Source organism: Hyla sarda, chromosome 5 (assembly GCF_029499605.1).
Source record: "Hyla sarda isolate aHylSar1 chromosome 5, aHylSar1.hap1, whole genome shotgun sequence".
Taxonomy (NCBI): Eukaryota; Metazoa; Chordata; class Amphibia; order Anura; family Hylidae; genus Hyla; species Hyla sarda.
The window spans coordinates 116,224,271-116,246,850 of record NC_079193.1 but is presented as its reverse complement, the minus strand read 5'-3'; the positions used below and the strand labels follow the sequence as shown (position 1 = coordinate 116,246,850).

The window sequence follows — 22,580 nt, the reverse complement described above, 5'->3', positions numbered from 1 at the left end:
ATATTGAAAAATATCTAAAATAAATATATATAGAAATATATAGTAAAATAGACTTGCGACCAAGATCTAGAATAAATTATCTATTTGTTCAAATGGCTCACACAATTTGAAGAAAAAAAGCGTGAAAAATGGAGGAGAATAAACTAAAATACATGAAAAAGTATATGAGAAATATGACCACATGAAAATATAGGATTAAAAGAATATATTGAAGAAAGAGCTAAATGGGATAGTAGTGAATTTAAAAGGTTTCAGAACGCCAAAAGGGAGCTCATTTGTGATCAGTGCTAGGCTATTGCTACTAAGGCTAACAAAGTCATGGGTAGGTATCAAGAGAGGCATAGAGGCTTGTGACAGGAACATAGTTTTTTTTTCTCTGTATAAATCTTTATCCAGACCACATACGGAGTATTATGTACGATTTTGAGCACCTGTGTATAATAAGGACATGGCTGAACTGGAGGAGAGGTGCAGAGGAGGGTGACAAAGATAATTAACGGTATGACCTGATTATAGGACCAAGACAGGTTATCTAGTCTAGCGGGTTTTTGGGAGCGCCCCCTAGTGTCTCTTGGGTTCCTTACCCTAGCTTCCTCACTGCACCCGACAGGCGGATCCTGAGCCCCCGATATATGGGAGCTGGGGTACATATCTCCGGCAGTGCCTCCACACAGTGGAGCATCTGGAGTAGGGATGTGGGGTCCCACTGGGAACATACTTGGTACAATGAGACCGACACAGCCTAATGTGAACTAACTTTAAATAGGAAGTAGCAAATGAACAACATAAATAGGATAATACAATAGTGTAATACAGATAGGAATGCAATGTGGATTTTCCTCACCCACCCACTGGCACACCTGCGGCCCACCCCCTTATCTTCGCCCTAATGACCGTTGGTGCACATAGGAGTGTTGGGGCCCTTATAAGTCCTGCTCCGCAGCCTCACTGAAACAGCCTGCGCTGTGTAATATCCGCCATTGGATCTCAGAGTCTTTACTTTGAGTAAGGAGACGGATGCCCTGTAGTGAAACAGGGAAGAGGCTATAGGCTTACCCTCACAACACCATTAACTAGGTCAGTCCAGCAGCAGTCTCCCCTCACTGTATTCACCAGACATCTGGACTCGGTGCTTGTCTCTGCCAGCAGGTCTCTCTCAGCTGGTGTGGTCCTGTGTGAAGCAAGTTCTTTCAGCAAGGTTCTGTCTCTGTGGTGCAGTCACTTACAGCTAGAAGCATGTCTTTTCTCTGGCTAAGCTTGTGTTTGTCTGAGCAAATCCTCAGGGCACAGGACCTGTGTGATGTCACATTCATGTGACCGAAGTCTCCACCAATCAGCATCATCTCTCATGAAATGGCTGCTAGTCTTGTGATCACAGCCCCAGTCTTTATTAACAGCATTCTAGTTCATTTGTGGTCTCAATCTGCCATCTACTGGGCATTTCAGATAATGCAGCCAACTCCACAGGGGTTTCACAAGCTTTGGGTTATTTAGAAAAGATATGTTAGAGATGGTTTGATCACAATGGCCCAGATTTATCAAACAGTGTGAGAGAAAAAAATGGAGTGATTTTCCCACAGCAACCAGTCACAACTCAACTAATGAGCTCTGGTAAAGTGAAAGCGGAGCGGTCATTGGTTGCTATGAGAAAATCACATCACTTTTATTTTCAACTAGTTTGATAAATCTGGGCCAATGCACTAATATATGAATGGACATTACAAAGATCTTTTATAGTGATCTTTTTATATGTAGGCAGGTAACCATTACGAGGGGGCATCCTCTTCATTCATAGTAAAGAAGGTTTCACCATCATCACAGACAAGGATTTTTACTATAAGAGCAGGGTGACTATGAAACTTTATGCCTAGTCAATCCCTTAATTTTTTGTATTCAAAAGCTGTATTTAACAAACCAGCAAACAATGGGTACAGAAGGAAATCATGGATAAGGGGGTAAAATTACAGTGGCAAAAAGAAGGGACCAGGTTATTTGTTCCTTACGAACAAGGTATACCACTGCAAACAAGTCTGTTAAGTAAAGAGGAATTTGAAGCAGAATACTAGGTGACCATTCAGGACCAAGGCTATTCAGGACCAATGCAGAGGTGCTCTTTGTGGGTAAAATAATACCTCACTTGAGACATTTACTGAGAGTAGGCAGGGTACCCAAATAATCAAAAACAATAAAGAGTGCCTGTCATCAAAAAAACTTTTCTAAACTAACTCAGGCTATGTTCCCTAACTACTCCTAACACTCATTCCACCCTTTTTTTTTTTTTTTTGCTCACACAGTGCAACATCCCATCAGGAGAAAGTGGTCATTTCCCAGCAGGCATTACATCACTGAAGCCTCGTGGGGGACCACTTCCACCCTGATATTGTTACAGTGCTGTGATGAGTAGAAGACCTCAAGCTCTGTGCAGCAGCTTTCAGTCTGTCTTTCAGTGAGGCGCTTTGCAGCTTTCATTCTGTGCAGCAGCTTGCAGTGAGGCTCTGTGCAGCTGTCAATCAAGCTCAGTGCAGAGAAACACTTCCCTAGTCTGGTCTCCTGCCATTACAAGCAGGAGACCAAAATCTGAGATTTTAACCAGACGGAATGTGTTCTGGCCAAGAAGGGTGACCCCTGGTGGCCAGAAGTATACAGCAGAAAAACTAACCTTTTTCCGTTTTTGCACTTTCGTTTTTTCCTCCTCACCTTCTAAAAATCATAACGCTTTCAGTTTCCCACCTACAGACCTATATGAGGGCTTGTTTTTTGCACTACCAATTTTACTTTGTAATTACATCATTCATTTCACTACAAAATCTATGGTGAAACAAAAAAAATTTTGTAATTTTTTTTGTGGGTTCCGTTTCTGCGCAGTGCCCTTTCCGGTAAAATACACACCTTAAATTTATTCTGTAGGTCCATACGATTACAAGGATACCCAATTTATGTAGGTTTTATACAAAAAAAATTATAACTACACGTACCAAAATTTGTATGTTTAAAATTGTCATCTTCTGACCGCTTTTTCTGCATGCGGGGCTATATGAGGGCTCATATTTTGTGCGGTGGTCTTTAGTTTTCATTTTGGACTTTGGAATTTTTTGACTGAGCTGCCAGGAACGGTTGTACTTTCACTTTAGACACGGTGATCAACTTTGATCGCCACGTCTAAGGGGTTAATGCCAGGCATCACCGCAATCTGTGATATCTGGCATTAAACACACGTCCTGGTGGCTGATAGCCACCGAGACCACCTGGCTATGACATGGGGTCAGCCCGTGAGCCCGCGTCATAGAAAGGGAGTGGGCGCAGGGCGTTTATGTGAGTCCTTAAGGAGTTAATGGAAGCCAATTACAAAAGTTATTTGGGACAAGGAAACAAATATTAAAAATCACGTTTAATGACATTGTCCATTTAAATCGAAACAGTAACTAGTAAAGGTCCAAGAGGAGGATAGGGAGCGCAAAGAAAGAAAGAAGTGTTTTAGTGGTAATATTAAAGGCATAAATGAATTGTGAATAATGGTCATATAATATTATTAGTTATGAAAAAGGAGAATTATCAAAATTTATCAAAATTATGACCTGGTGAATTGCTCAGTTCACATCTGAGCTGACTATTTCCTCAGATATTAAAGGGGTACTCCGCCGCTTGACATGTTTATCCCCTATCCAAAGGATAGGGTATACCATGTCTGATCGCAGGGGTCTGGCTGCTGGGGAATCTTCCAGGCCCTGAATGTGTAGGACTTCACAAAGTCAATCTGTAACTGCGACTTGAGAAGATGGGACTTGTCTGAAGGAGGGATCCATGTTAGGGACATGAGGAGGAGTGGTGAAGTAATTGATTCCAGGTGCGCCCATAGTTTGTCGTGTGTAATGGAACCAGTCAAGGATATTGGAGTCTGAAGTGGCTAATTAAGGAGTAGAAATAAGGGAAGGTTAACCCAGGGAAGAACAAAAAGGACCACAAAGACAGACACCGAACACACCACAAGATTCGGGAGGAGGGAAGGAGAATCAAGGTGGCTGTTGATAAGAAAAGCGGTCCCAGGGTTCCGAAATGGCAAGAAATGAGGGAATAGAATTATTTAGAGAGGCCGTGAGAAATTCCAAGGAGCGGATCTCACGAATACGGGCCAACAGGTCTGATTCAGAGGGAGGAAGGGTCCTCTTCCAACACTTAGCAATAAGAGTTTCGGCTGCCAAAGCAATATGCATAAAAAGCTTATATGGCTTCTTAGAAAGAGTGGGGTGATAAAGGTGTAGGAGGTAGACCTGAGGGTCCAGAGGGACAGAGACTCCCAGCATGTCAGAAATTAGGCGCTGCACCCTTTTCCAGTAATCCACTGTGATAGCCTGGGGGAGTAGGGTATTTGTTTTGTATTCGATTTATATTGTTAACCCTTGCTATTTGTGACGCCAGGGTGAGGGCTCCTCAGTAATGCTTGTCCTACCGCCACCCTTCCCAAAATCGATAGGGAGGTAGAGAATAATAGAATGTCCACAACCTGAGAGTTTTCTGAAACAGGTGTAACTTTTACTGAAGATTTTCTGCAAGCTTCAATAATGGAACTGTCTCTATGCATACAACTGCTTTCTTTGGAGATTGACAAAGGTTGGGACTTTAGCAATTTAGAGTCTTTAGGTACTGTTCCACTGGATTTAGGGGATTAATTGCGGTCCAGTAGTCATGCTAGCTTTAGCAGGGGTAGTTTAGAACTCACGGTTTTAGTTCTGCTGAGGCCGGTAGGTTTTTCAGGCCTAGCGTGTCTTTGAAAGTTGCGCAGATCCATCCTGCTAGTCCGGCATCCACGAGAGCAGCAGCCCAAGAGAGCAATAATTGGCTACAGCTCCCTTATATGGGCAGGGGCTGGACTAGTTCTAATTGGTCCATACTGATGTCAATCACCATTACAAAGATTTGTGGGTAACACGTGACCCAAGGACCTCCTAAGGTCCTCCAACATACCATAGAGGATATTAACATGGTCACATGACCGAAGGTCCTGCGATGCTAAACAAGGTAAGAACTATACATTATCCTAGATATATACTATTATTAAATATATACATATATTAACATTAGATAATTAGGCTTGAGAAGAGGCGAATAGGGGCTGTCCCACCTGAGGGACCCTACCTGAGCGTAGTTACTCTGACTTTGGGGACCTCTACTACCAGGAGAATACATGATCAGAAAGTATGAAACACCTTACCCAATCCCACCCCGCAATGCCAGCATTGGGGGGGGGGGGGGGGGGGGGAAATGGGTTTAACATATTCAATGGTTCCAGAGTGTGATACCAGCCCATGATCATTTCATACTGGGTTTCTTTATAGGCGGTCATCTATTTAAGATGACTGAGAAATGAAACTGTGGAAAGGATTTAATCTAATTGGACAATGAAATAAACCATTGTATAAATAATATAGTCATATGAGATATATATATCCCAATTGTAGTTATCATAGCTAGTTGCAGAGTCCATTTCTTATCTTAGACTGCCCTCTGTGTTTAACCTAGGAATAACTAGGTCCCAATCTACATAGGCCCGCCCACCAAATGACATCATATTTGTTATGGGTGGATAAGTCTGATAAGGAATAAGTTAAAAAGCTGTGTCCAAGTGAGGAGATGGATCTATGAGGGAACCTATCAGAAAATCTCATCACAAGACACAGGGCTCATCATAAAGAAAAACTTCCTAACACCCCTTTACCTTGGAGGCTGAAAAAAACATAGATATCTGGTAATGTATAGATTTCATTATCTGAAATATTAATAAATTAACTGGCTTGAAATTTAGTGGTGCCCTGCTTTATTGCGGAGGTGTACTGTTAGTTGCTAAGTCATTATAGTGCTATTTGTTAAAGATGCATATTGCCGAATATTGTATCTAAATTGATCAGAGGAAAATCTCTGCCCTAGAATCCATATTCTGGGGAGTCAATATCAAGCCAGGTAATTTGGGCATGCAATATTACCAGATATCTGAAATTGGTTATAATCTGTGCTAGGAATCAACCGATTATCGGTATGGCCGATATTATCGGCCGATAATCACGATTTTGGGCATTATCGGTATCTGCAATTACCTTGCCGATAATGCCCCGGCGTCACTGCGCAGCGGCGTCTATGCTGCGTTACTAGGCCAGAGCCTGCCCGGAGTGGAGAAGAGCACCCCCGGAGAACGACAGCCCGGACCGGGTCACCCTCCACCCGGAATGCCGCCGGACACTACAGGAAGGATGGATGGCCCGGACCACCCTGACAGGTAGGGGGAGAGAAGCGTGTGGTGGCGGCCTATGGCACCGCAAAAGCCACTGAAGTGCATTGATTTAAAGCGCCCGCTTTAAATCAATGATCTGCAGCGGTGTTGCGGGGGGGGATAAATAGCCGATAACTTATACCGGAATATCGGTATAAGTTATCGGCTATCGGCCCTAACCTCCACCGATTATCGGTATCGGCCCTTAAAAACCGATATCGGTCGATCCCTAATCTGTGCAGAGCAAATAGTTGTATGCATAAAATTGCTATTGTCTTGAAGTTATATATATTTAATTGAAGTTATATATATTTCCTGTCGTATTCAGGGTGACTCTGCTGCCCTCTAGTGTTGTCTAGGTGATAAGGTACTTGGTGTTTAGTATAGAGCCATCTTGTGGCCAAATCGGAGTATTGCATACTTATATATATAATTATATTGTTTTGTCGATAATTTCAACTGTTTTTTATATTGTGAATATCATTATTTTTATATTGTATCTAACCGTTAATAGTGGGTTTTTACTATTGCACAGCATAAATTACCTACAAATGTACTCTTTTTGAGGTGTTTTTTAATGTCCACCTCATAGGATCAACCCTGTTGATATTTTTTATTTGGTCCTTCTTTTTCAGTATAAAGCGCTTTTACTTTACACCCTGACAAAATGGAAGCCTTGGAGGCCCTCTCCCATATAATACGCCACTGAGGCAGGGTAATAGTGGTATTTAGAAAGGCCTCCCAACGGCCCATGCAACGGTGCTATGGGGGGGATCACCGTTAGGGGGCTTAAGTAGTAAGGAATAGATGTCGGAGAGAAGACCCCTCGCCTGAGGTACCCCTCTGCACAACCTTTCAAAGCTGGTGGGCAGAGAGACCACTCTGGAGCCAACCATGGAAGACATGAAATGTCTCACTTGTACATAGTGAAAGCAATCAGACGAGGGGAGTCCCCAAAGAGTCATCAATTGATAAAAAGGCAGGAGGGAGCGAGACAAGGGGTCCACTACGTTGGCCCTGAGACCCCACTCCCTCACCATAGGACAGACCAGAGGGGAAGTCAGGATGAAAGAGGAAGGACCGCATAGGGGAAAAGAGTGAAAACAGTTTGAATTTTGCAGAGCAATACCCCCACTCATATTTAGAGAAAGACATAAGACCCAGTAAAGGAGAGAGATATATAGTAGATGCCGGAGAGGACCAGGAGAGGACCAGGAGAGGGTATTAGGATGGATAGGGGCCAGCCAGAGCTTCTCTAGTTCCATCCAACGGCTATACACGTGGTATGAGGACCATGCCGCCAGATGGCGTAGGTGTGCGGCCCAGTAGTATTTCATCATGTCGGGGACTGCCAGAGCCCTACTCACCATCATGACAGACATTGGGAGACAATGCCTCTTACCGTCCCGGATAAAACGAAAAATTGACGTTTGGAAAGAGCGAAGGGCCGATAAAGGCACTCAGACAGGTAACATCTTGAAAAAATAAAGTAGTTTCGGAAGGATCATGGTCTTATCCACTGCTATCCGACCAAAAAAGGAGATATATTGTGACCGCCACTTCTCCAGGAGAGCCCGAAGTTCCTGAAAAAGTGGAAGGAAATTAGTAAAGAGAGGAGTAGTGAGAAGTGATGTACACCCCTAAATACTTAATAGCAGTGGGTAGACCATTTAAAAGAGTACTTGGAGCGCAAAAGGGTAGACAAGGACAGAGGGAGTTTCAGAGGAAGCTCTTCAGATTTAGAAAGCTTGACCTTGTAGCCAGAAAGTACACCATAAGCATGAAGAGCCTTATAGAGGCTAGGGAGAGAAAGCAAAGGATCAGAGAATGTGAGAAGAACATAATCAGCCTATAAGCAGATCTTGAATTCCTGATCATGCAAGGAAATGCCAGTGATGTCCGGATCACCCCTTATCATAGCGGCCAAAGGCTCTATGCATCAGGCGAAAACCAGGGGGACAACGGGCATACCTGACAAGTCCCATTAAACAAGGGGAAGGTTAGGGAAGAAGCATTAGGAAGTTTGAGAGAGGCAGTAGAAGAGGAATAGAGACCCCGCAGTGCTGTCAGAAAGTTGCCCTTGATACCGAACATTTGTAGGGTAGCGAAAAGAAAAGGCCATCCCAGTCTATCAAATTCCTTTTCCAAATCCAAACTAAGGATCAACGCCTGTTCGGACCTCCGATTGTCAGCCAGATCCACTACCCTCCTGGTGTTGTCACCTCCGTGATGAAAGGGGATAAACCCAACCTGATCCTTATGGATGAGAGAAGGGAGAAAGGAGCAGAGTCTGACTGATAAAACCTTGTAAAATAGCTTAACCTCTTCAGGACATAGGGCGTATGGATATGCCCTGCATTCCGAGTGCTTAAGGACCGAGGGCGTATCCATACTCCCGTGGGAATTCCGGTCCCCACCGCTAGCCCCTATAGTGGGGCTCCTTCCCTTCTGAGCCCTCTACTGCGCCCGCCGAACACTTTACATAGACATATGACGTATGTGCTTACTCCAGAGAAATTGGGCTACAAATACAAGTAACAATTTTCTCCTTTTACCACTTGCAAAAATTCAAAAATTGGGTCTACAAGAACATGAGTGTAAAAAACGAAGATTTTGAATTTTCTCCTTCACTTTGCTGCTATTCCTGTGAAACACCTAAAGGGTTAAAACACTGACTGAATGTCATTTTGAATACTTTGAGGGGTGTAGTTTTTATAATGGGGTCATTTATGGGGTATTTCTAATATGAAGACCCTTCAAATCCACTTCAAAACTGAACTGGTCCCTGAAAAATATCGAGTTTGAAAATTTTGTGAAAAATTGGAAAATTGCTGCTGAACTTTGATGCCCTCTGGTGTCTTCCAAAAGTAAAAACATGTCAATTTTATGATGCAAACATAAAGTAGACATATAGTATATGTGAATCAAAATTTTTTTATTTGTAATATACATTTTTCTTACAAGCAGAAAGCTTCAAAGTTAGAAAAATGCTAAATTTTCAATTTTTTCATCAAATTTATGGATTTTTCACCAAGAAAGGATGCAAGTTACCACAAAAATGTACTACTATGTTAAAGTAGACTATGTCAAGAAAAAACAATCTCGGAATCAGAATGATAACTAAAAGCATTCCAGAGTTATTAATGGTTAAATTGACAGTGGTCAGATGTGCAAAAAACGCTCTGGTCCTTAACCCCTTCAGGACGGAGCCCATTTTGGCCTTAAGGACCAGAGCGTTTTTTGCACATCTGACCACATTCTGAAGAGGAAATGGGCTTGGTCCTTAAGGGGTTAAGGGGGTGAAAAGGGGGTTGAAAGTTTGTTTGGAAGTCTGTCATTTTTGAAGCTAGAAGCATGAAACTTTATTTTTAGGCTAACAATTAGAGAAACACGTGTTTTTAACGTTTTCTTAAACTCCACCCCTGATGGGTTGAAACAGGGGTTCAAAGTTTGTATGAATTAACCCCTTGCCGCAGAATGCCGGGTATACCCAGCACTGCGGCACGGGAGGGTTAAGAAACGAACTCAGGAGCTGGAGCTTGCATCATACCCGCACGGTCCCGGCTGCTATCAACAGCCAGGACCCGTGGCTAATGCCGGACATCGCCGTTCCAGCAGATGTCCGGAATTAACTCTTTAGACGCAGCGATCAAAGTTGAAAGAATTCGGGTTGTTTGGATGCCCGTAGACTTTACCCAGAGCGGCCTCATTATTATAGGATTGTAAAAAGTAGAACTATGTTGCCCAAATTTAACGCGAGCGAAGCCGCGGGCAAAAGCTAGTGTTTTTCTGATGGCAGCCCATACACCTCAGCGGTATCCGTCCATTTTTACTCTTTAGTTAAAGGCTTCTCAACATTTCCTTCACATCATAGAGAGGCGGGGATGATTTGCTGATTTCAAAAAGTTTTGTTTTTTGATCATGAGATTCAGTCATAACATGGTATCTTCAAACAACTTGTGCTTCGGCTCCTCACTTGTGCTGGCTGTTAGTATTACCCATCACCTGAGGAACATCTGAAATCCAATCCTCTCACCATGCAGTGTCTCTTCAAAAGCTTCATGATCCGTATGCATCAAAAAAGATTCTACATGTGGATTTATGGACTTGAGCACTTAAGTAAATATCTAAATGGGTCCGACAAGATGATGTTTTATGTTTTAGTTTATAAACTATGAAAGGCTGTATAAAGGCAATAGTTCTGATTGCTTTGCTTTCAGTTTTATGCCCTTTATGGTGCATTCCTACATATCGAATCTGCTGTGAATTTGAAGTTGTGGATCTAGAGTTGTAAAACCAACAGTTGCAGATTTTACAAGGCAACAAAACTACAAATGCCTTAGAAAATCTGCAATTGCAGAACCTCAATTGCAGATTTTACAAATACAAAACCACAGCGGATCCTTTGTGTGTGTGAATACACCCTTAGGGATAATTAACATTGCTTTATTTAACTGTAGAAGTACGAGAGTGCAGTCATTGCTGATATTAATATGCTAAAACTAACAAACTTTGTTTTTTTTCTTTTTTGCATCTGCTACAGGGATATATGGCACTCATGAAGGAAGATGGTGTTCCAGATGACATGAAAGGAAAGGATAAGATTATTTTTGGAAATATCCATCAAATCTATGACTGGCACAGAGAGTATGTACCATATATATTTTATTAAGTTTTACTTTTATATTTTATTAACAAATGCATGTGGGATTATAAAGTAAGATTATTTCATACATAGAACATCTGCTGCAGTTAAGAGGTATAAAATGAAAATGTTGTCAAACATATAGTCATGGCCGTAAATGTTGGCACCCCTGAATTTTTTCAAGAAAATGAAGTATATCTCACAAAAAAGGATTGCAGTAACACTTGTTTTGCTATACACATGTTTATTTCCTTTGTGTGTATTGTAACTAAACCAAGAATGGGAGGAAAAAAAGCAAATTGGACATAATGTCACACCAAACTCCAAATATAGGCTGGGCAAAATTATTTGCACCCATTCAAAATTGTTGAAAAATAAAATAGTTTCAAGCATGTGATGCTCCTCTAAACTCACCTGGGGCAAGTAACAGGCGTGGGCAATATGAAAATCACACCTGACAGCAGATAAAAAGGAGAGAAGTTCACTTAGTCTTTGCATTGTGTGTCTGTTTGTGCCACAATAAGCATGGACAACAGAGAGAGAGAAGAGAACTGTCTGCGGACTTGAGAACCAAAATTGTTGAAAAATATCAACAAGCTCAAAGTTAGAAGTCCATCTCCAGAGATCTAGATTTGCCTTTGTCCACAGTGCGCTACATTATCATGAAGTTTGCAACCCATGGCACTGTAGCTAATCTTCCTGGGGGTGGACAGAAGGGAAAAATTGATGAAAGGGGGTCAACGCAAGATAGTCCGGATGGTGGATAAGCAGCCCCAAACAAGTTCCAAAGATATTCAAGCTTCCCTGCAGGCTCAGGGAGCATCAGTGTCAGTGCAAACTATCCGTTGACATTTAAATGAAATGAAACGCTATGGCAGGAGACCCAGGAGACACTACTGCTGACACAGAGACATAACAAAGCAAGCCTATATTTTGCCAAAATGAACTTAAGTAAGCCAAAATCCTTCTGGGAAGATGTCTTGTGGACAGATGAGACCAAGATAGAGCTTTTTGATAAAGCACATCATTCTACTGTTTACCCAAAACGGAATGAGGCCTACAAAGAAAAGAACACAGTACCTACAGTGAAATATGGTGGAGGTTCAATGATGTTTTGGGGTTGTTTTGCTGCCTCTTGCACTGGTTGCCTTGAGTGTGTGCAAGGCATCATGAAATCTGAGCATTACCAACAGATTTTGGGTCGCACCGTACAGCCCAGTGTCAGAAAGCTGGGTTTGCGTACGAGATCTTGAATCTTCCAGCAGGACAATGACCCCAAAGATTTGTCAAAAAGCACCCAGAAATGGATGGCAACAAAGCACTGGAGAGTTCTGAAGTGGCAGCAATGAGTTCAGATCTAAATCCCATTGAACACCTGTGGAGAGATCTTAAAATTGCTGTTGGGAAAAGGCGCCCTTCCAATAAGAGACGCAGCAGTTTGCAAAGGAAGAGTGGTCCAACATTCCGGCTTAGAGGTGTAAGAAGCTTATTGATGGTTATAGGAAGCGACTGATTTCAGTTATTTTTTTTCCAAAGGGTGTGCAAACAAATATTAAGTTAAGGGTGCCAATAATTTTGTCCAGCCTATGTTTGGAGTTTGGTGTGACATTATGTTCAATTTGCTTTTTTTCTCTCATTTTTGGTTTAGTTCCAATACACACACGGGGAATAAACATGTGTATAGCAAAACATGTGTTACTGCAATCCTTTTCTGTGAGAAATACTTCATTTTCTTGAAAAATTTCAGGGGTGCCAACATTTACGGCCATGACTGTATGTATGTTTTTAAGCGATGCAGTGTTAAAAATTCAAGTACATTGTTGTAAGCTTTAAAACACATTAGAATGTGTTGGCATTAAAATGATAAAACCTAAATCTATGTTCCGAAGTATTATGTGCACAATGTTACTGCTTTACAATAGCACACTGACAAAATAGAATTCCACTGTACACGACAGCATGCCCGTGGGGTTGAAACATTGTCTATTTTTTTTTCTTTCTTTTTTTCATAGCATGTTTTATTTTCTGAACAGAATAGCTTGATAGACTACGCTATTGTATCCCATTTTTTATATACCACCGAAAAGACCAAGTTGATGATAATTCATTAAAAATTAACTTATACTGTATTCAATGTATAAAAACATATATATTTTGTATAGTGATATTCACAGGATTACAGACACAAAACTACCAGAGCCAGCACCACATGCCAAAAAAATACCAGAATATATGTATCAAGTAAAGATTGCACCAATTGCAAAACACAGTATCATAAGTATCAATATTGCACTAGGACTGGGTGCACATAAGAACACAGTATAGCACTATATCATTCCCTTGTGGGAGTTACCACTATACACTGCCCACAGATAGTGTTAAAGTCATCCTCATAACAAGTTGTAATTGCATAGCTGCTTACCCATGTGCGCTGCTGATGCTGTGCCTGGACCCCGAGCGTGCTTTCGCTCCTTCCTCAGGGGCATAACAGTCTGTATGACTGCATTAGGAAATGTAACTTACGGTGAATGGTGTCAGGTGCAAGGGTTTGGCTTTGTGCCTCATAATAGCTCTAGTTGGAATAGAAAGAAACTCTACTTGTAAGATGGTTTGCATCTTTTTCTCAATGGAACAAAGGTCCTCAGCGAACAATTCAAAGCATTTGCTAAGGAAAATTTAAACTAGGAATTGGGGATTGGGGGGGGGGGGTTGATAATCTCTCTCCCCCCCAGAAGATACCAGTAGCACATAGGTTAAGAAATGATAAGCTGAGAGTCGTGTCTACAAATGTTCGGAGTTAAGGGAGTAGGATCCATGAACTTTGGTGAATAATCTAGTGGCTGTAATTGAGACATGCTTTAATAGAGATGTCCCGGCAGGAATGTAGTAGATTGCCCCCCACATTAGTTAGACAGCAGAAGTTTCCAACACTAGGTATCCAGCAGATGTCCCCCACATTAGGTAGGCAGCAGATGCCCCCCCCCCCCCCCATATTAGGTAGGCAGCAGAAGATCCCATAGTAGGCAACAGTTTCCCTATAGTAGGCAGCAAATTTCCCCCACAGAAGGCAACAGTTGTCCCCCATATTAGGTAGGCAGCAAATTTGCCCCACATTAGGTAGGCAGCAGATTTGCTCCATAGTAGGTAGCAAATTCCTTCCATAGGAGACAGCAGTTCCCTTATAGTTGGCAACCAATTTCTCCTACATTAGGTAGGCATCAGATTCCCCACATAGTAGGCAGCAGTTCACTCTCTCCTCCCACATGCATGTAGACAGCATAAGTCTCCCACATTAGGTAGGCAGCAGAAGTTCCCCATATGAGACAGCAAATGTCCCCCACATTAGGTAAGCAGCAATTTCCCTCATAGTAGGCGACCGTTCCCCCATAGTGGGCAGCAGTTCCCTTATAGCAGGCTGCAGTTCCCTTATAGTAGGTAGCAGTTCCCTTATAGTAAGCAACAGTTCACCTCCCTTTCCACATACTTACCCTCTGCCAATCTTCTTTCCCTGACTGCTCCTGCGGCTCCCTCAGCATGGCCTCTTCTGTTCTTTCATGTACCCCTGCGATCCTCTGTTTGATGAAAACCAAATATGTTGATTTATTTTTTACTACTTTTCCCATTTAAAAAAAGAGGGGAATTTTATTTTAATTGGGGAAGGGGTTTATTCCCTTTTATTAAAACGTTTTATTTTTTTATAACGCTTATGTCCCCACAGGGGATTTTTTATTGCAATTAATGCTACGCATAGCACTGATCAGTATAACTGCCAAACTTCTTCTCTGGTCTGCGATGGCCGCCATCTTGTCTAATCTGATTTCCTTGGGCATGCTGTGGGCAATAAGACCAGTCACCGAAATTGCTGCAGATGCCTTGCTCAGTATTGATCCTGGTATCTGAGGGGTTAATGGCGAACGTCAGCGAGATCACTGATGTCCACCATTACCGGTAGGTCCCTGGCTGCTGATAGCAGCCGGGACTAAGTCTACAATGCGAGTGCAGCTCCTGCGCTCGCTTCATAGCCATGGTAAAACTTAGCGCACCAGGACGTACCTGTACGTATTAAGTCCCAGTCGCCCAGGGCGTACATGTACGCCCTGCGTCCTCTTTGGGTTAAACAACCATATGACTAAAGGTCTTTAATTTTCATCAGTAACAACATATTAAAAGTTTTTTGATCGTACACTGCCCATTTAAGTATTCACAAATGGAGAAATTAAGTAGGGGGACAATGTAATTGGTCAGCAGGAAATGCTAGCCGAATGCTTGGGTGTATAAAGAGAGAAATTGGCAGAAGAAAAGGGGAAGTGTTAATGTTGCTGTACAGAGCAATGGTGAGACCTCATTTGGAGTATTGTGCACAGCACTGAAGACTGTATCTCCAGAAGGATTTAGATACTTTGAACAGAGTTCCTAGAAGAGCTACTAAACTGGTACATGGATTGCAGGATAAAACTTACCAGGAAAGGTTAAATGACCTTATTGTATAGCTTGGAAGAAAGAAGAGACAGAGGGGGTATGATAGAAACTTTCAAATACATAAAGGGAATCAACACAGTAAAGGAGTAGAGCATATTTAAAAGAAGAAAAACTACCACAAGAGGACATAGTTTTAAATGAGAGGGGCAAAGATTTAGGCAGTAATATCAGGAAGTATTATATTACTTAGAGAATATTAGATGCATGGAATAGCCTTCCTGCAGAAGTGGTAGCTGCAAATACAGTGAAGGAGTTTAAGCATGCATGGGATAACCATAAGGCTATCCTTCATATAAGATCATATAAGTCAGAAAATTGGGCAGACTAGATGGGCCAAATGGTTATTCTCAGATAAACATAGAATGTGTCAGCAAAGTCAGCTTGGAAAGTATGCACATGTTCCATATACTATTTAGTGCTACAAAGATTTTACGTTTAATCTCATCCTTTATATCATTAATAGATAGGTTATACAAAAGTGAACCAAAAACTAAACCTTGGTGTGAAAAGGAGGCAAATTTGAAAATTATATATATATTTGCGAAAGTGTATAACTTTACATGTCCTTCAATTTAAAAATGATTATGGAGGTGGGGCTGCTCCTATAAGCTTACCAGTTTGTTTCCCCCTGGGATTTTCCTTGCACTAATCCCCCAGCGCAATACCAGTCACCAGAAAATGTCTAAATATTATGAACAAAGGTACAGAAATTACTTAAAGTTCTCTAAGCATTCTTGGATTAAATCAATCTGGTCCTCGAGCTGTGTTTGCATTCACTTTGTTGAATTGCTCTTGGACCAGATCTACATTAAGCCAGTACAGTACATAACATGATGTGCTACTATCACTGGAACCACCTACATAAGCTTTTCTCTCCTTTTTTTTGTATAAGGAGAACCCATTAAGTAGGTTTGCGGTCTCTTTATTCCTAGTGAATAGCTTCATATTGCCTTCCTTTCGGAGTCCTACATGCTCTGACCTTGTTGTTTTTCCATTTATACATTTAAAAAAATTGATGTTGAATTAGTTTTGCACTCTTTGACCACCTACCTCTTCATTTTAAATTTTTGCTGCTTTTATTAACTTTTTCCGATTTTATTAAGCTCCTTGTAATTTTTAAAGGCTAAAGTTGACTTTTGTATTTGTAAATGCTTGTCATGTTTTGCCAACATAATAAAACATCAGCTGTCAGTCATGTGGGATTTGGGTCTTAATTGTGTATTCTTAAAGAAGAACTCCGACAATTTTTTTTATTGATGCTTACATGCCTGGGCAGCCGGAATAAAAATAATAAATTTGATTTGCCATACTCTTTCCACTTGGTCTCCACCCCCCATCCCTGCCCAAGACAAATATTATGTGACACTTAGTACTGGCTTTCACAATCGTCGTCTTGTAAGCCATGGCCCTTTCTGGCATCATACAGATAAGCCATGCCCCTTTCTAGCATCGTCCAAGCAAGTCACATGCCTCTTTATCATAGCTTATCAAGCCAAGCTCTTTATGAAGACCTAACAGCAAGCCACACCCTCTTGGCAGAAAAGACTGAAGGAGCAGTGGGCTGAAGAGGACCCGAATGCACTCGAGTGCTTTGTGTTTTTTTTTTTTTTAGGTCCCCCGATAATCCCTCTAAGCGAAAAGTAACTAATCCTAAAGGACTCTTATTTTCCAACCAACTCTGGACTGTTAAAAATGACCACATTTAACAGCGCATTACTTCTTTTTGGGTACTCCACAAACTGGCCCATTTATTCTGCTATAAATTAAGAAATGTACTGTTTGCAATTTTAGCCAAACCCTTACCCCAATTAATATTTGGGTAGTTAAAATCTCCCATTATTACAACTGTACCCACTCGTGCAGCCCGTTCTACTTATTGCAATTGAACATCTATCTCCTCAGTGATGTTAGGGTGGGGGTCTATAGATTACAGCAAAAAAAAAAAATTCTCTTCACCTGCAATGGACTCCGCCCCTAAGGACAGGAAAGCTTGGAAAATAAAATGGTTTCCTGTCCCTAAAGGAAGCCTAGAGGGAAGCCCTGTCTCAGGGGGCTCCATAGGATTTCTAATGTGGCTGGGGGATTCTCAAAGAAGCTGGGACCCCTTGGGTGAAGTGGCTAGGAGATCCCCATATGGATCCCGGTTGGGGCTTCTAGCCTGGCTCACACCTCATTTTTTTTTTTTCTTCAAATTTCCAGCCACTCCCCTCTGCTTCTAGTGATAAAAGATTTTATGGCCTGAGGTCTCTGTCTCACAAGACTGGGTACAGGGGCATCCTGGGCGGCACAAGTAAGTGTAGCCGCATTAGAAAAATACATGTTTTCGGTAGAAGATGGCGGTGAGTGAGGAGTGTGGAGGTCAGTGGTGCCGGAAGTGACCTCACACGCCTAGCCTTAGACACATAGGAAGCGGCAGATTTAAAAAGAGCCTTTTTTCTGCCACCTGCCTCCTATTTGTTAGCTGGCCAGTTATTAAGTCTGTTCCAGGTTCAGGAGAGTTGTTTTCTCTGTCTTAGCATGGGTACCAGTGGTAAAAATGTGAAGTTAGCTCCATCTGACCCGTCTGCCAAGATTTTATCTATGGTACCTTGAGAAAGTCATGGGACCTGGGTGAGTGTATTAATTTTGCATATTTTTTCTAATTGGGGACTTTTTAGTTAGTTTTTGCAGCATGATGATGCACCTAAAAAGGCAGCCAAAAGATAAAATACAAAACAGGGATTGAAATGTTTGTAAAGAAAAATGAACCCCCCGAGTATGAAAAAGCTGCCTATGCAGCTTGCATTTCTAAATTGATTTCTGCTTATCTCCCATCCCTGGTCCCATCTCTTCTGGCATCCATTCAGGATCTCATTAGGAAAGAGATACAGGCATCTATTTAGGGGTTAACTGCTGCTGCAAACCCTTTAGTCACTGATACCAACCCGACTTCCCCAGCTACTAATGTAGTTTCCAATCCAGTAACAGTTAACCTATCCTTGACTCAAGTGGCATCAGGTTCGGAGAAGGAGGGTATTGTGAAAGCAGGTTCATCAGATTCAGGGGAAGAGTCGGAGGACAATACTTCAGGAAAACCACTTTTTGTACTATGAAAATACTGACCACTTAATTAAGGTGGTCTATTCATCCATGAATTTGGAGGAACAAAAAGAGCCAGATCCATTTAGTATATAATGTTTCAGGGGTTAGATACAAATGTAGAGTCTTCCCAGTCCATAAAACTGTATCCAAAGTTATTTTGAATAAATGGGAAAACTCTAACAAAAAAACTTTTTTTTTCCAAAAGCCATCAAGAGGAAGTATCCTTTTTGCAGAGTCAGTAACCACAAATTGGGATCATCCTCAAAAGCTTGACGTGTCCATTTCAAAAGTCTCCAGGAAGGGGGTCTCTTCATTTTTATGACCCAATCGCAAGAATGCAGAGGTTTTTCTTAAAGAAGTCAGTGCCAAAAAATGTTTGTGAATATGAATGCAAAGGAAAATTATATAAATGCCCAATATAGTTTACTTACATTTTATCCATGTATTGAGCTCCTGTTAGCTCCTGCCAGAAGCTGAGTAGTTCATCTTGCTAGAGCTGACAAGCTTTTTATTCTTCCCTGTTCCTTGTATAAAAGCCAAACACCACCTATCGGGTCACAATAAATCTGCAGCATGGATGGGGCGTGTAGGCCACAGCTTCAAAACTACAACTCCCAGCATGCCCAGGCAGCCTTTGGCTCTCCAGATGTTGCAGAACTACAACTTCCAGCATGCCTGGACAGTCTGGGCATGCTGGGAGTTGTAATTTTGCAACATCTGTAGGGCCACAGTTTGGAGACCACTATACAGTGGTCTCCGATCTGTGCCCCTCCAGCTGTTGCATAACTACAACTTCCAGCAGGCACTGACAGACCATCCATGCTGGGAGTTGTAGTTTTGCAACAGCTGGTGACACACTGATGGGGAAACACGGAGTTAGGATCTCTATCCCAACCCTTGTGCCTCCAGCTGTTGCAAAACTCATACTCCCAGCATGCACTGACAGATCACGCATGCTGTGAGTTGTATTTTTGCAACAGCTGGAGGTACAGGGTACATTCACACGGGCAGGGGTTTATAGTGAGTTTCCGCTGCACCTCAAACTCCCAGCGGGAAGCTCGCTGTGAACCCCCGTCCATGTGAATGTACCCTAAAAACATACATTACACTAACACAAAATAGAGTAAAACACTACATATACCCCTACACAGTTACCCTCAACCCCCCAACCCACCCCCCCACCCAATAAAATTGAAAAACGACACATACGGCACTGTTGCCTAAATGGAGCCTCCAGGCGTTTCAAAACAACTCCTCCCAGCATTGCCAGACAGCAATTGACTGTCCAGGCATGCTAAGAGTTTTGCAACAGCTGGAGGCACCCCGTTTGGGAAACACTGCCGTAGGGTATTTTTTTTTGGTGGCGGAGGTCCTTATGCAAGTCTTTAATTTAGGCCTCAAATGCGCATGGCGCTCTCTCACTCCTGAGCCCTGTCATATTTCAAGGCAACAGTTTATGGCCCCACATGGGGTATCTCTGTACTTGGGAGAAAATGCGCTACAAATTTTGGGGGCTTTTTCTCCTTTTACCCCTTATGAAAAGGTAAAGTTGGGGTCTACACCAGCATGTTAGTGTAAAAAAAATTTAATTTATTACACTAACATGCTGGTGTTGCCCCCTATACTTTTCATTTGCATAAGAGGTAAAGGGAAGAAAAAAAGACCGGCAAAATTTGTAAAGCAAATTCTCCTTTAGTACAGAAATACCCCATATGTGGGTGTAAAATGCTCTGTGGGTGCACTAAAGGGCTCAGGAGTTAGAGCGCACCATGTACATTTGAGGCCTAAACTGGTGCACAGGGGTGGCTGATGGTTACAGCGCTTCTGACATAAACGCAAAAACACCCACATGTTACCACATTTCGAAAACTACACTCCTCACAGAATGTAACAAGGGGTGCAGTGAGCATTTACAATGTGCAGTGAGCAAAAGCGGGAAAATCCCCTCACGTAAGCAAAACCTATGATGTAAGCGCCAGAGATTGATCTGCTGTTCCTGCGTTAGGTAAAGAGGGGTTTCTTTGCTGTCCTCACTTGTTTCTGGTGCTGAAAATCATCCTGCGTTGCCTAACCCGTTGGGATGGCCCAAGTAGCTGGTAAGAGGTCAAAATCGAAACACATTTCCCAACCTAGTGCTTAATGTTTGTTTCATTTAGCAATGGCAATTCAATTAAAGGGTACCTCTCATCAAATAAACTTTTGATATATTTTAGATTAATGAATGTTGAATAACTTTCCAATAGCATGTTAATGAAAAATATGCTTCTTTCTATTGTATTTTTCCTGATCAGTCCTGTCAGCAAGCATTTCTGACTCATGCAGGAGTCCTAAACACTCAGAGCTGCCAGCCTGCTTTGTTCACAGCCAAACAGGCTGTGAACAAAGCAGGCTGGCAGCTCTGAGTGTTCTCCTTGTTGAACAAAGCAGACTGGCAGCTCGTAGTGTTTAGGAATCCAGCATGAGTCTGAAATGCTTGCTGCCAGGACTGGTAGGGAGACCCCTAGTGGTAATTTCTTCAAAGTGGAAAATTAAATAGAAAGAAGCATATTTTTTAATAACATGCAATTGTAAAGTTATTCTGCATACATTAATCTATAATATATCAAAAGTTTTTTTGATGAGAGTACCCTTTAAATATTACAGAATTATATGTCTTGTTTGCTTTCATCATAGTGTGAAATTTGGCAAAGCTATTTTTAGTTTTAAGTGATTAAAAAAGGTTCTCATATGCGTTTTTTGTCATTATTCTTTTTATTTTAGAAATAAGTTTAAATAACGTTGTGACTAGCAAAGATTTGAATTGGCTTGAGTAGAAGAGGTTGATTATGGTAATCAGTGTCCAAAGAATAAAGGGAAAAAAAAACTTTCAAATAAAATCACACAGTGCACAAAAGTATGCATTAAAAATTAATAATGTAGTTATAACACACTTTCATCCTAAAAATCTAAATACCTTTAATAAAAGAGGACAATTCATTTTAGAGGATGTGAGTCATTTTAGTAAGCCAGGAATGTGCTGGAGTAAGTGTAAGCAAAGTTTTCCTCTTTAGCGACTTTTTAGAGACAGTGGCATTTTATAAGTCTCTTACTACTGCTAAAATTTGCTTTCATAAGCCAAAATCAATTTTCTTGCGTTTCTTGCTCTTAGTGATGATTGTTGCACAGAAAATTGCATAGTGGCGACTTTTCTGTGACAATTATATGAAAGAAAAAATGGGTAAATGCTTTTATAAATGCCCCCTTTTACATCCACATATGGGGCATCCTTACTCAAGAGAAATTGGGTTACAAATTTTGGGGGCCTTTTACCCCTTGTAAAAAAAAAATTTGAAAAAATGGGTCTACAAGAACATGTTAGTGTAAAAAAATGAAGATTTAGAATGTTCACCTCAACTTTGCTGTTATTCCTGTGAAACATCGAAAGGGTTAACAAACTTTCTGAATATCATTTTGAATACGTTGAGGGGTGCAGTTTTCATAATTATTAACTAATTTGGAAAATTGCTGCTATATTTTGAAGCCCTCTAATGTCTTCAAAAAGTAAAAAACTGTCAACGTTATGATGCCAACATGAAGTAGACATATTTTATATGTTAATCAATATAATGTATTTGGTATGTCCTTACACGCAAGCAGAGTGCTTCAAAGTTAGAAAAATGCTAAATATTCATGGCATTTTTGAATTTTTCACCAAGAAATTATGCAAGTATCGACGAAAATTTACCACTAACACAAAGTAGAATATGTCAGGAAAAAACATTCTCTGAATCAAATTCAAAAGTAAAAGCATCCCACAGTTATTAATGTTTAAAGTGACAGTGGTCAGATTAGCATAAAATGCTCTGGTCCTTAAGGTCCCTTAAGGTCCCCAAGGGGTTAAAGACATTAGAGGGCTTCAAAGTTTAGCAGCAATTTTTCACGAAAATCTCAAAATCTGGACCAGTTCAGTTTAAAGTGGATTTGAGGGGCTTTCGTGTTAGAAATTCCCCATAAATTACCAGATTATAAAAAGTGCACCCTTCATAGTATTCAAATTGACATTCAGTTAACTAAGGCATTTCACAGGAATAGCAGCAAAATGGAGGTAAAAAAGTCAAAATCTCTATTTTTACA

At 41.3% G+C, this 22,580-nt stretch overlaps 1 protein-coding gene across 4 annotated transcripts in view; it reads left to right on the top strand.

The window, feature by feature from the left end:
- Positions 1 to 22,580, top strand: part of TRIO (trio Rho guanine nucleotide exchange factor) — a 748,009-nt gene that overhangs the window by 559,353 nt on the left and 166,076 nt on the right. For all 4 annotated transcript variants that reach the window (XM_056520137.1, XM_056520140.1, XM_056520138.1 and 1 more), the window contains exon 42: positions 10,806 to 10,909. In XM_056520137.1, coding sequence (XP_056376112.1) covers positions 10,806 to 10,909 — 104 coding nt within the window. The remainder of the gene's footprint in view (positions 1 to 10,805; positions 10,910 to 22,580) is intronic.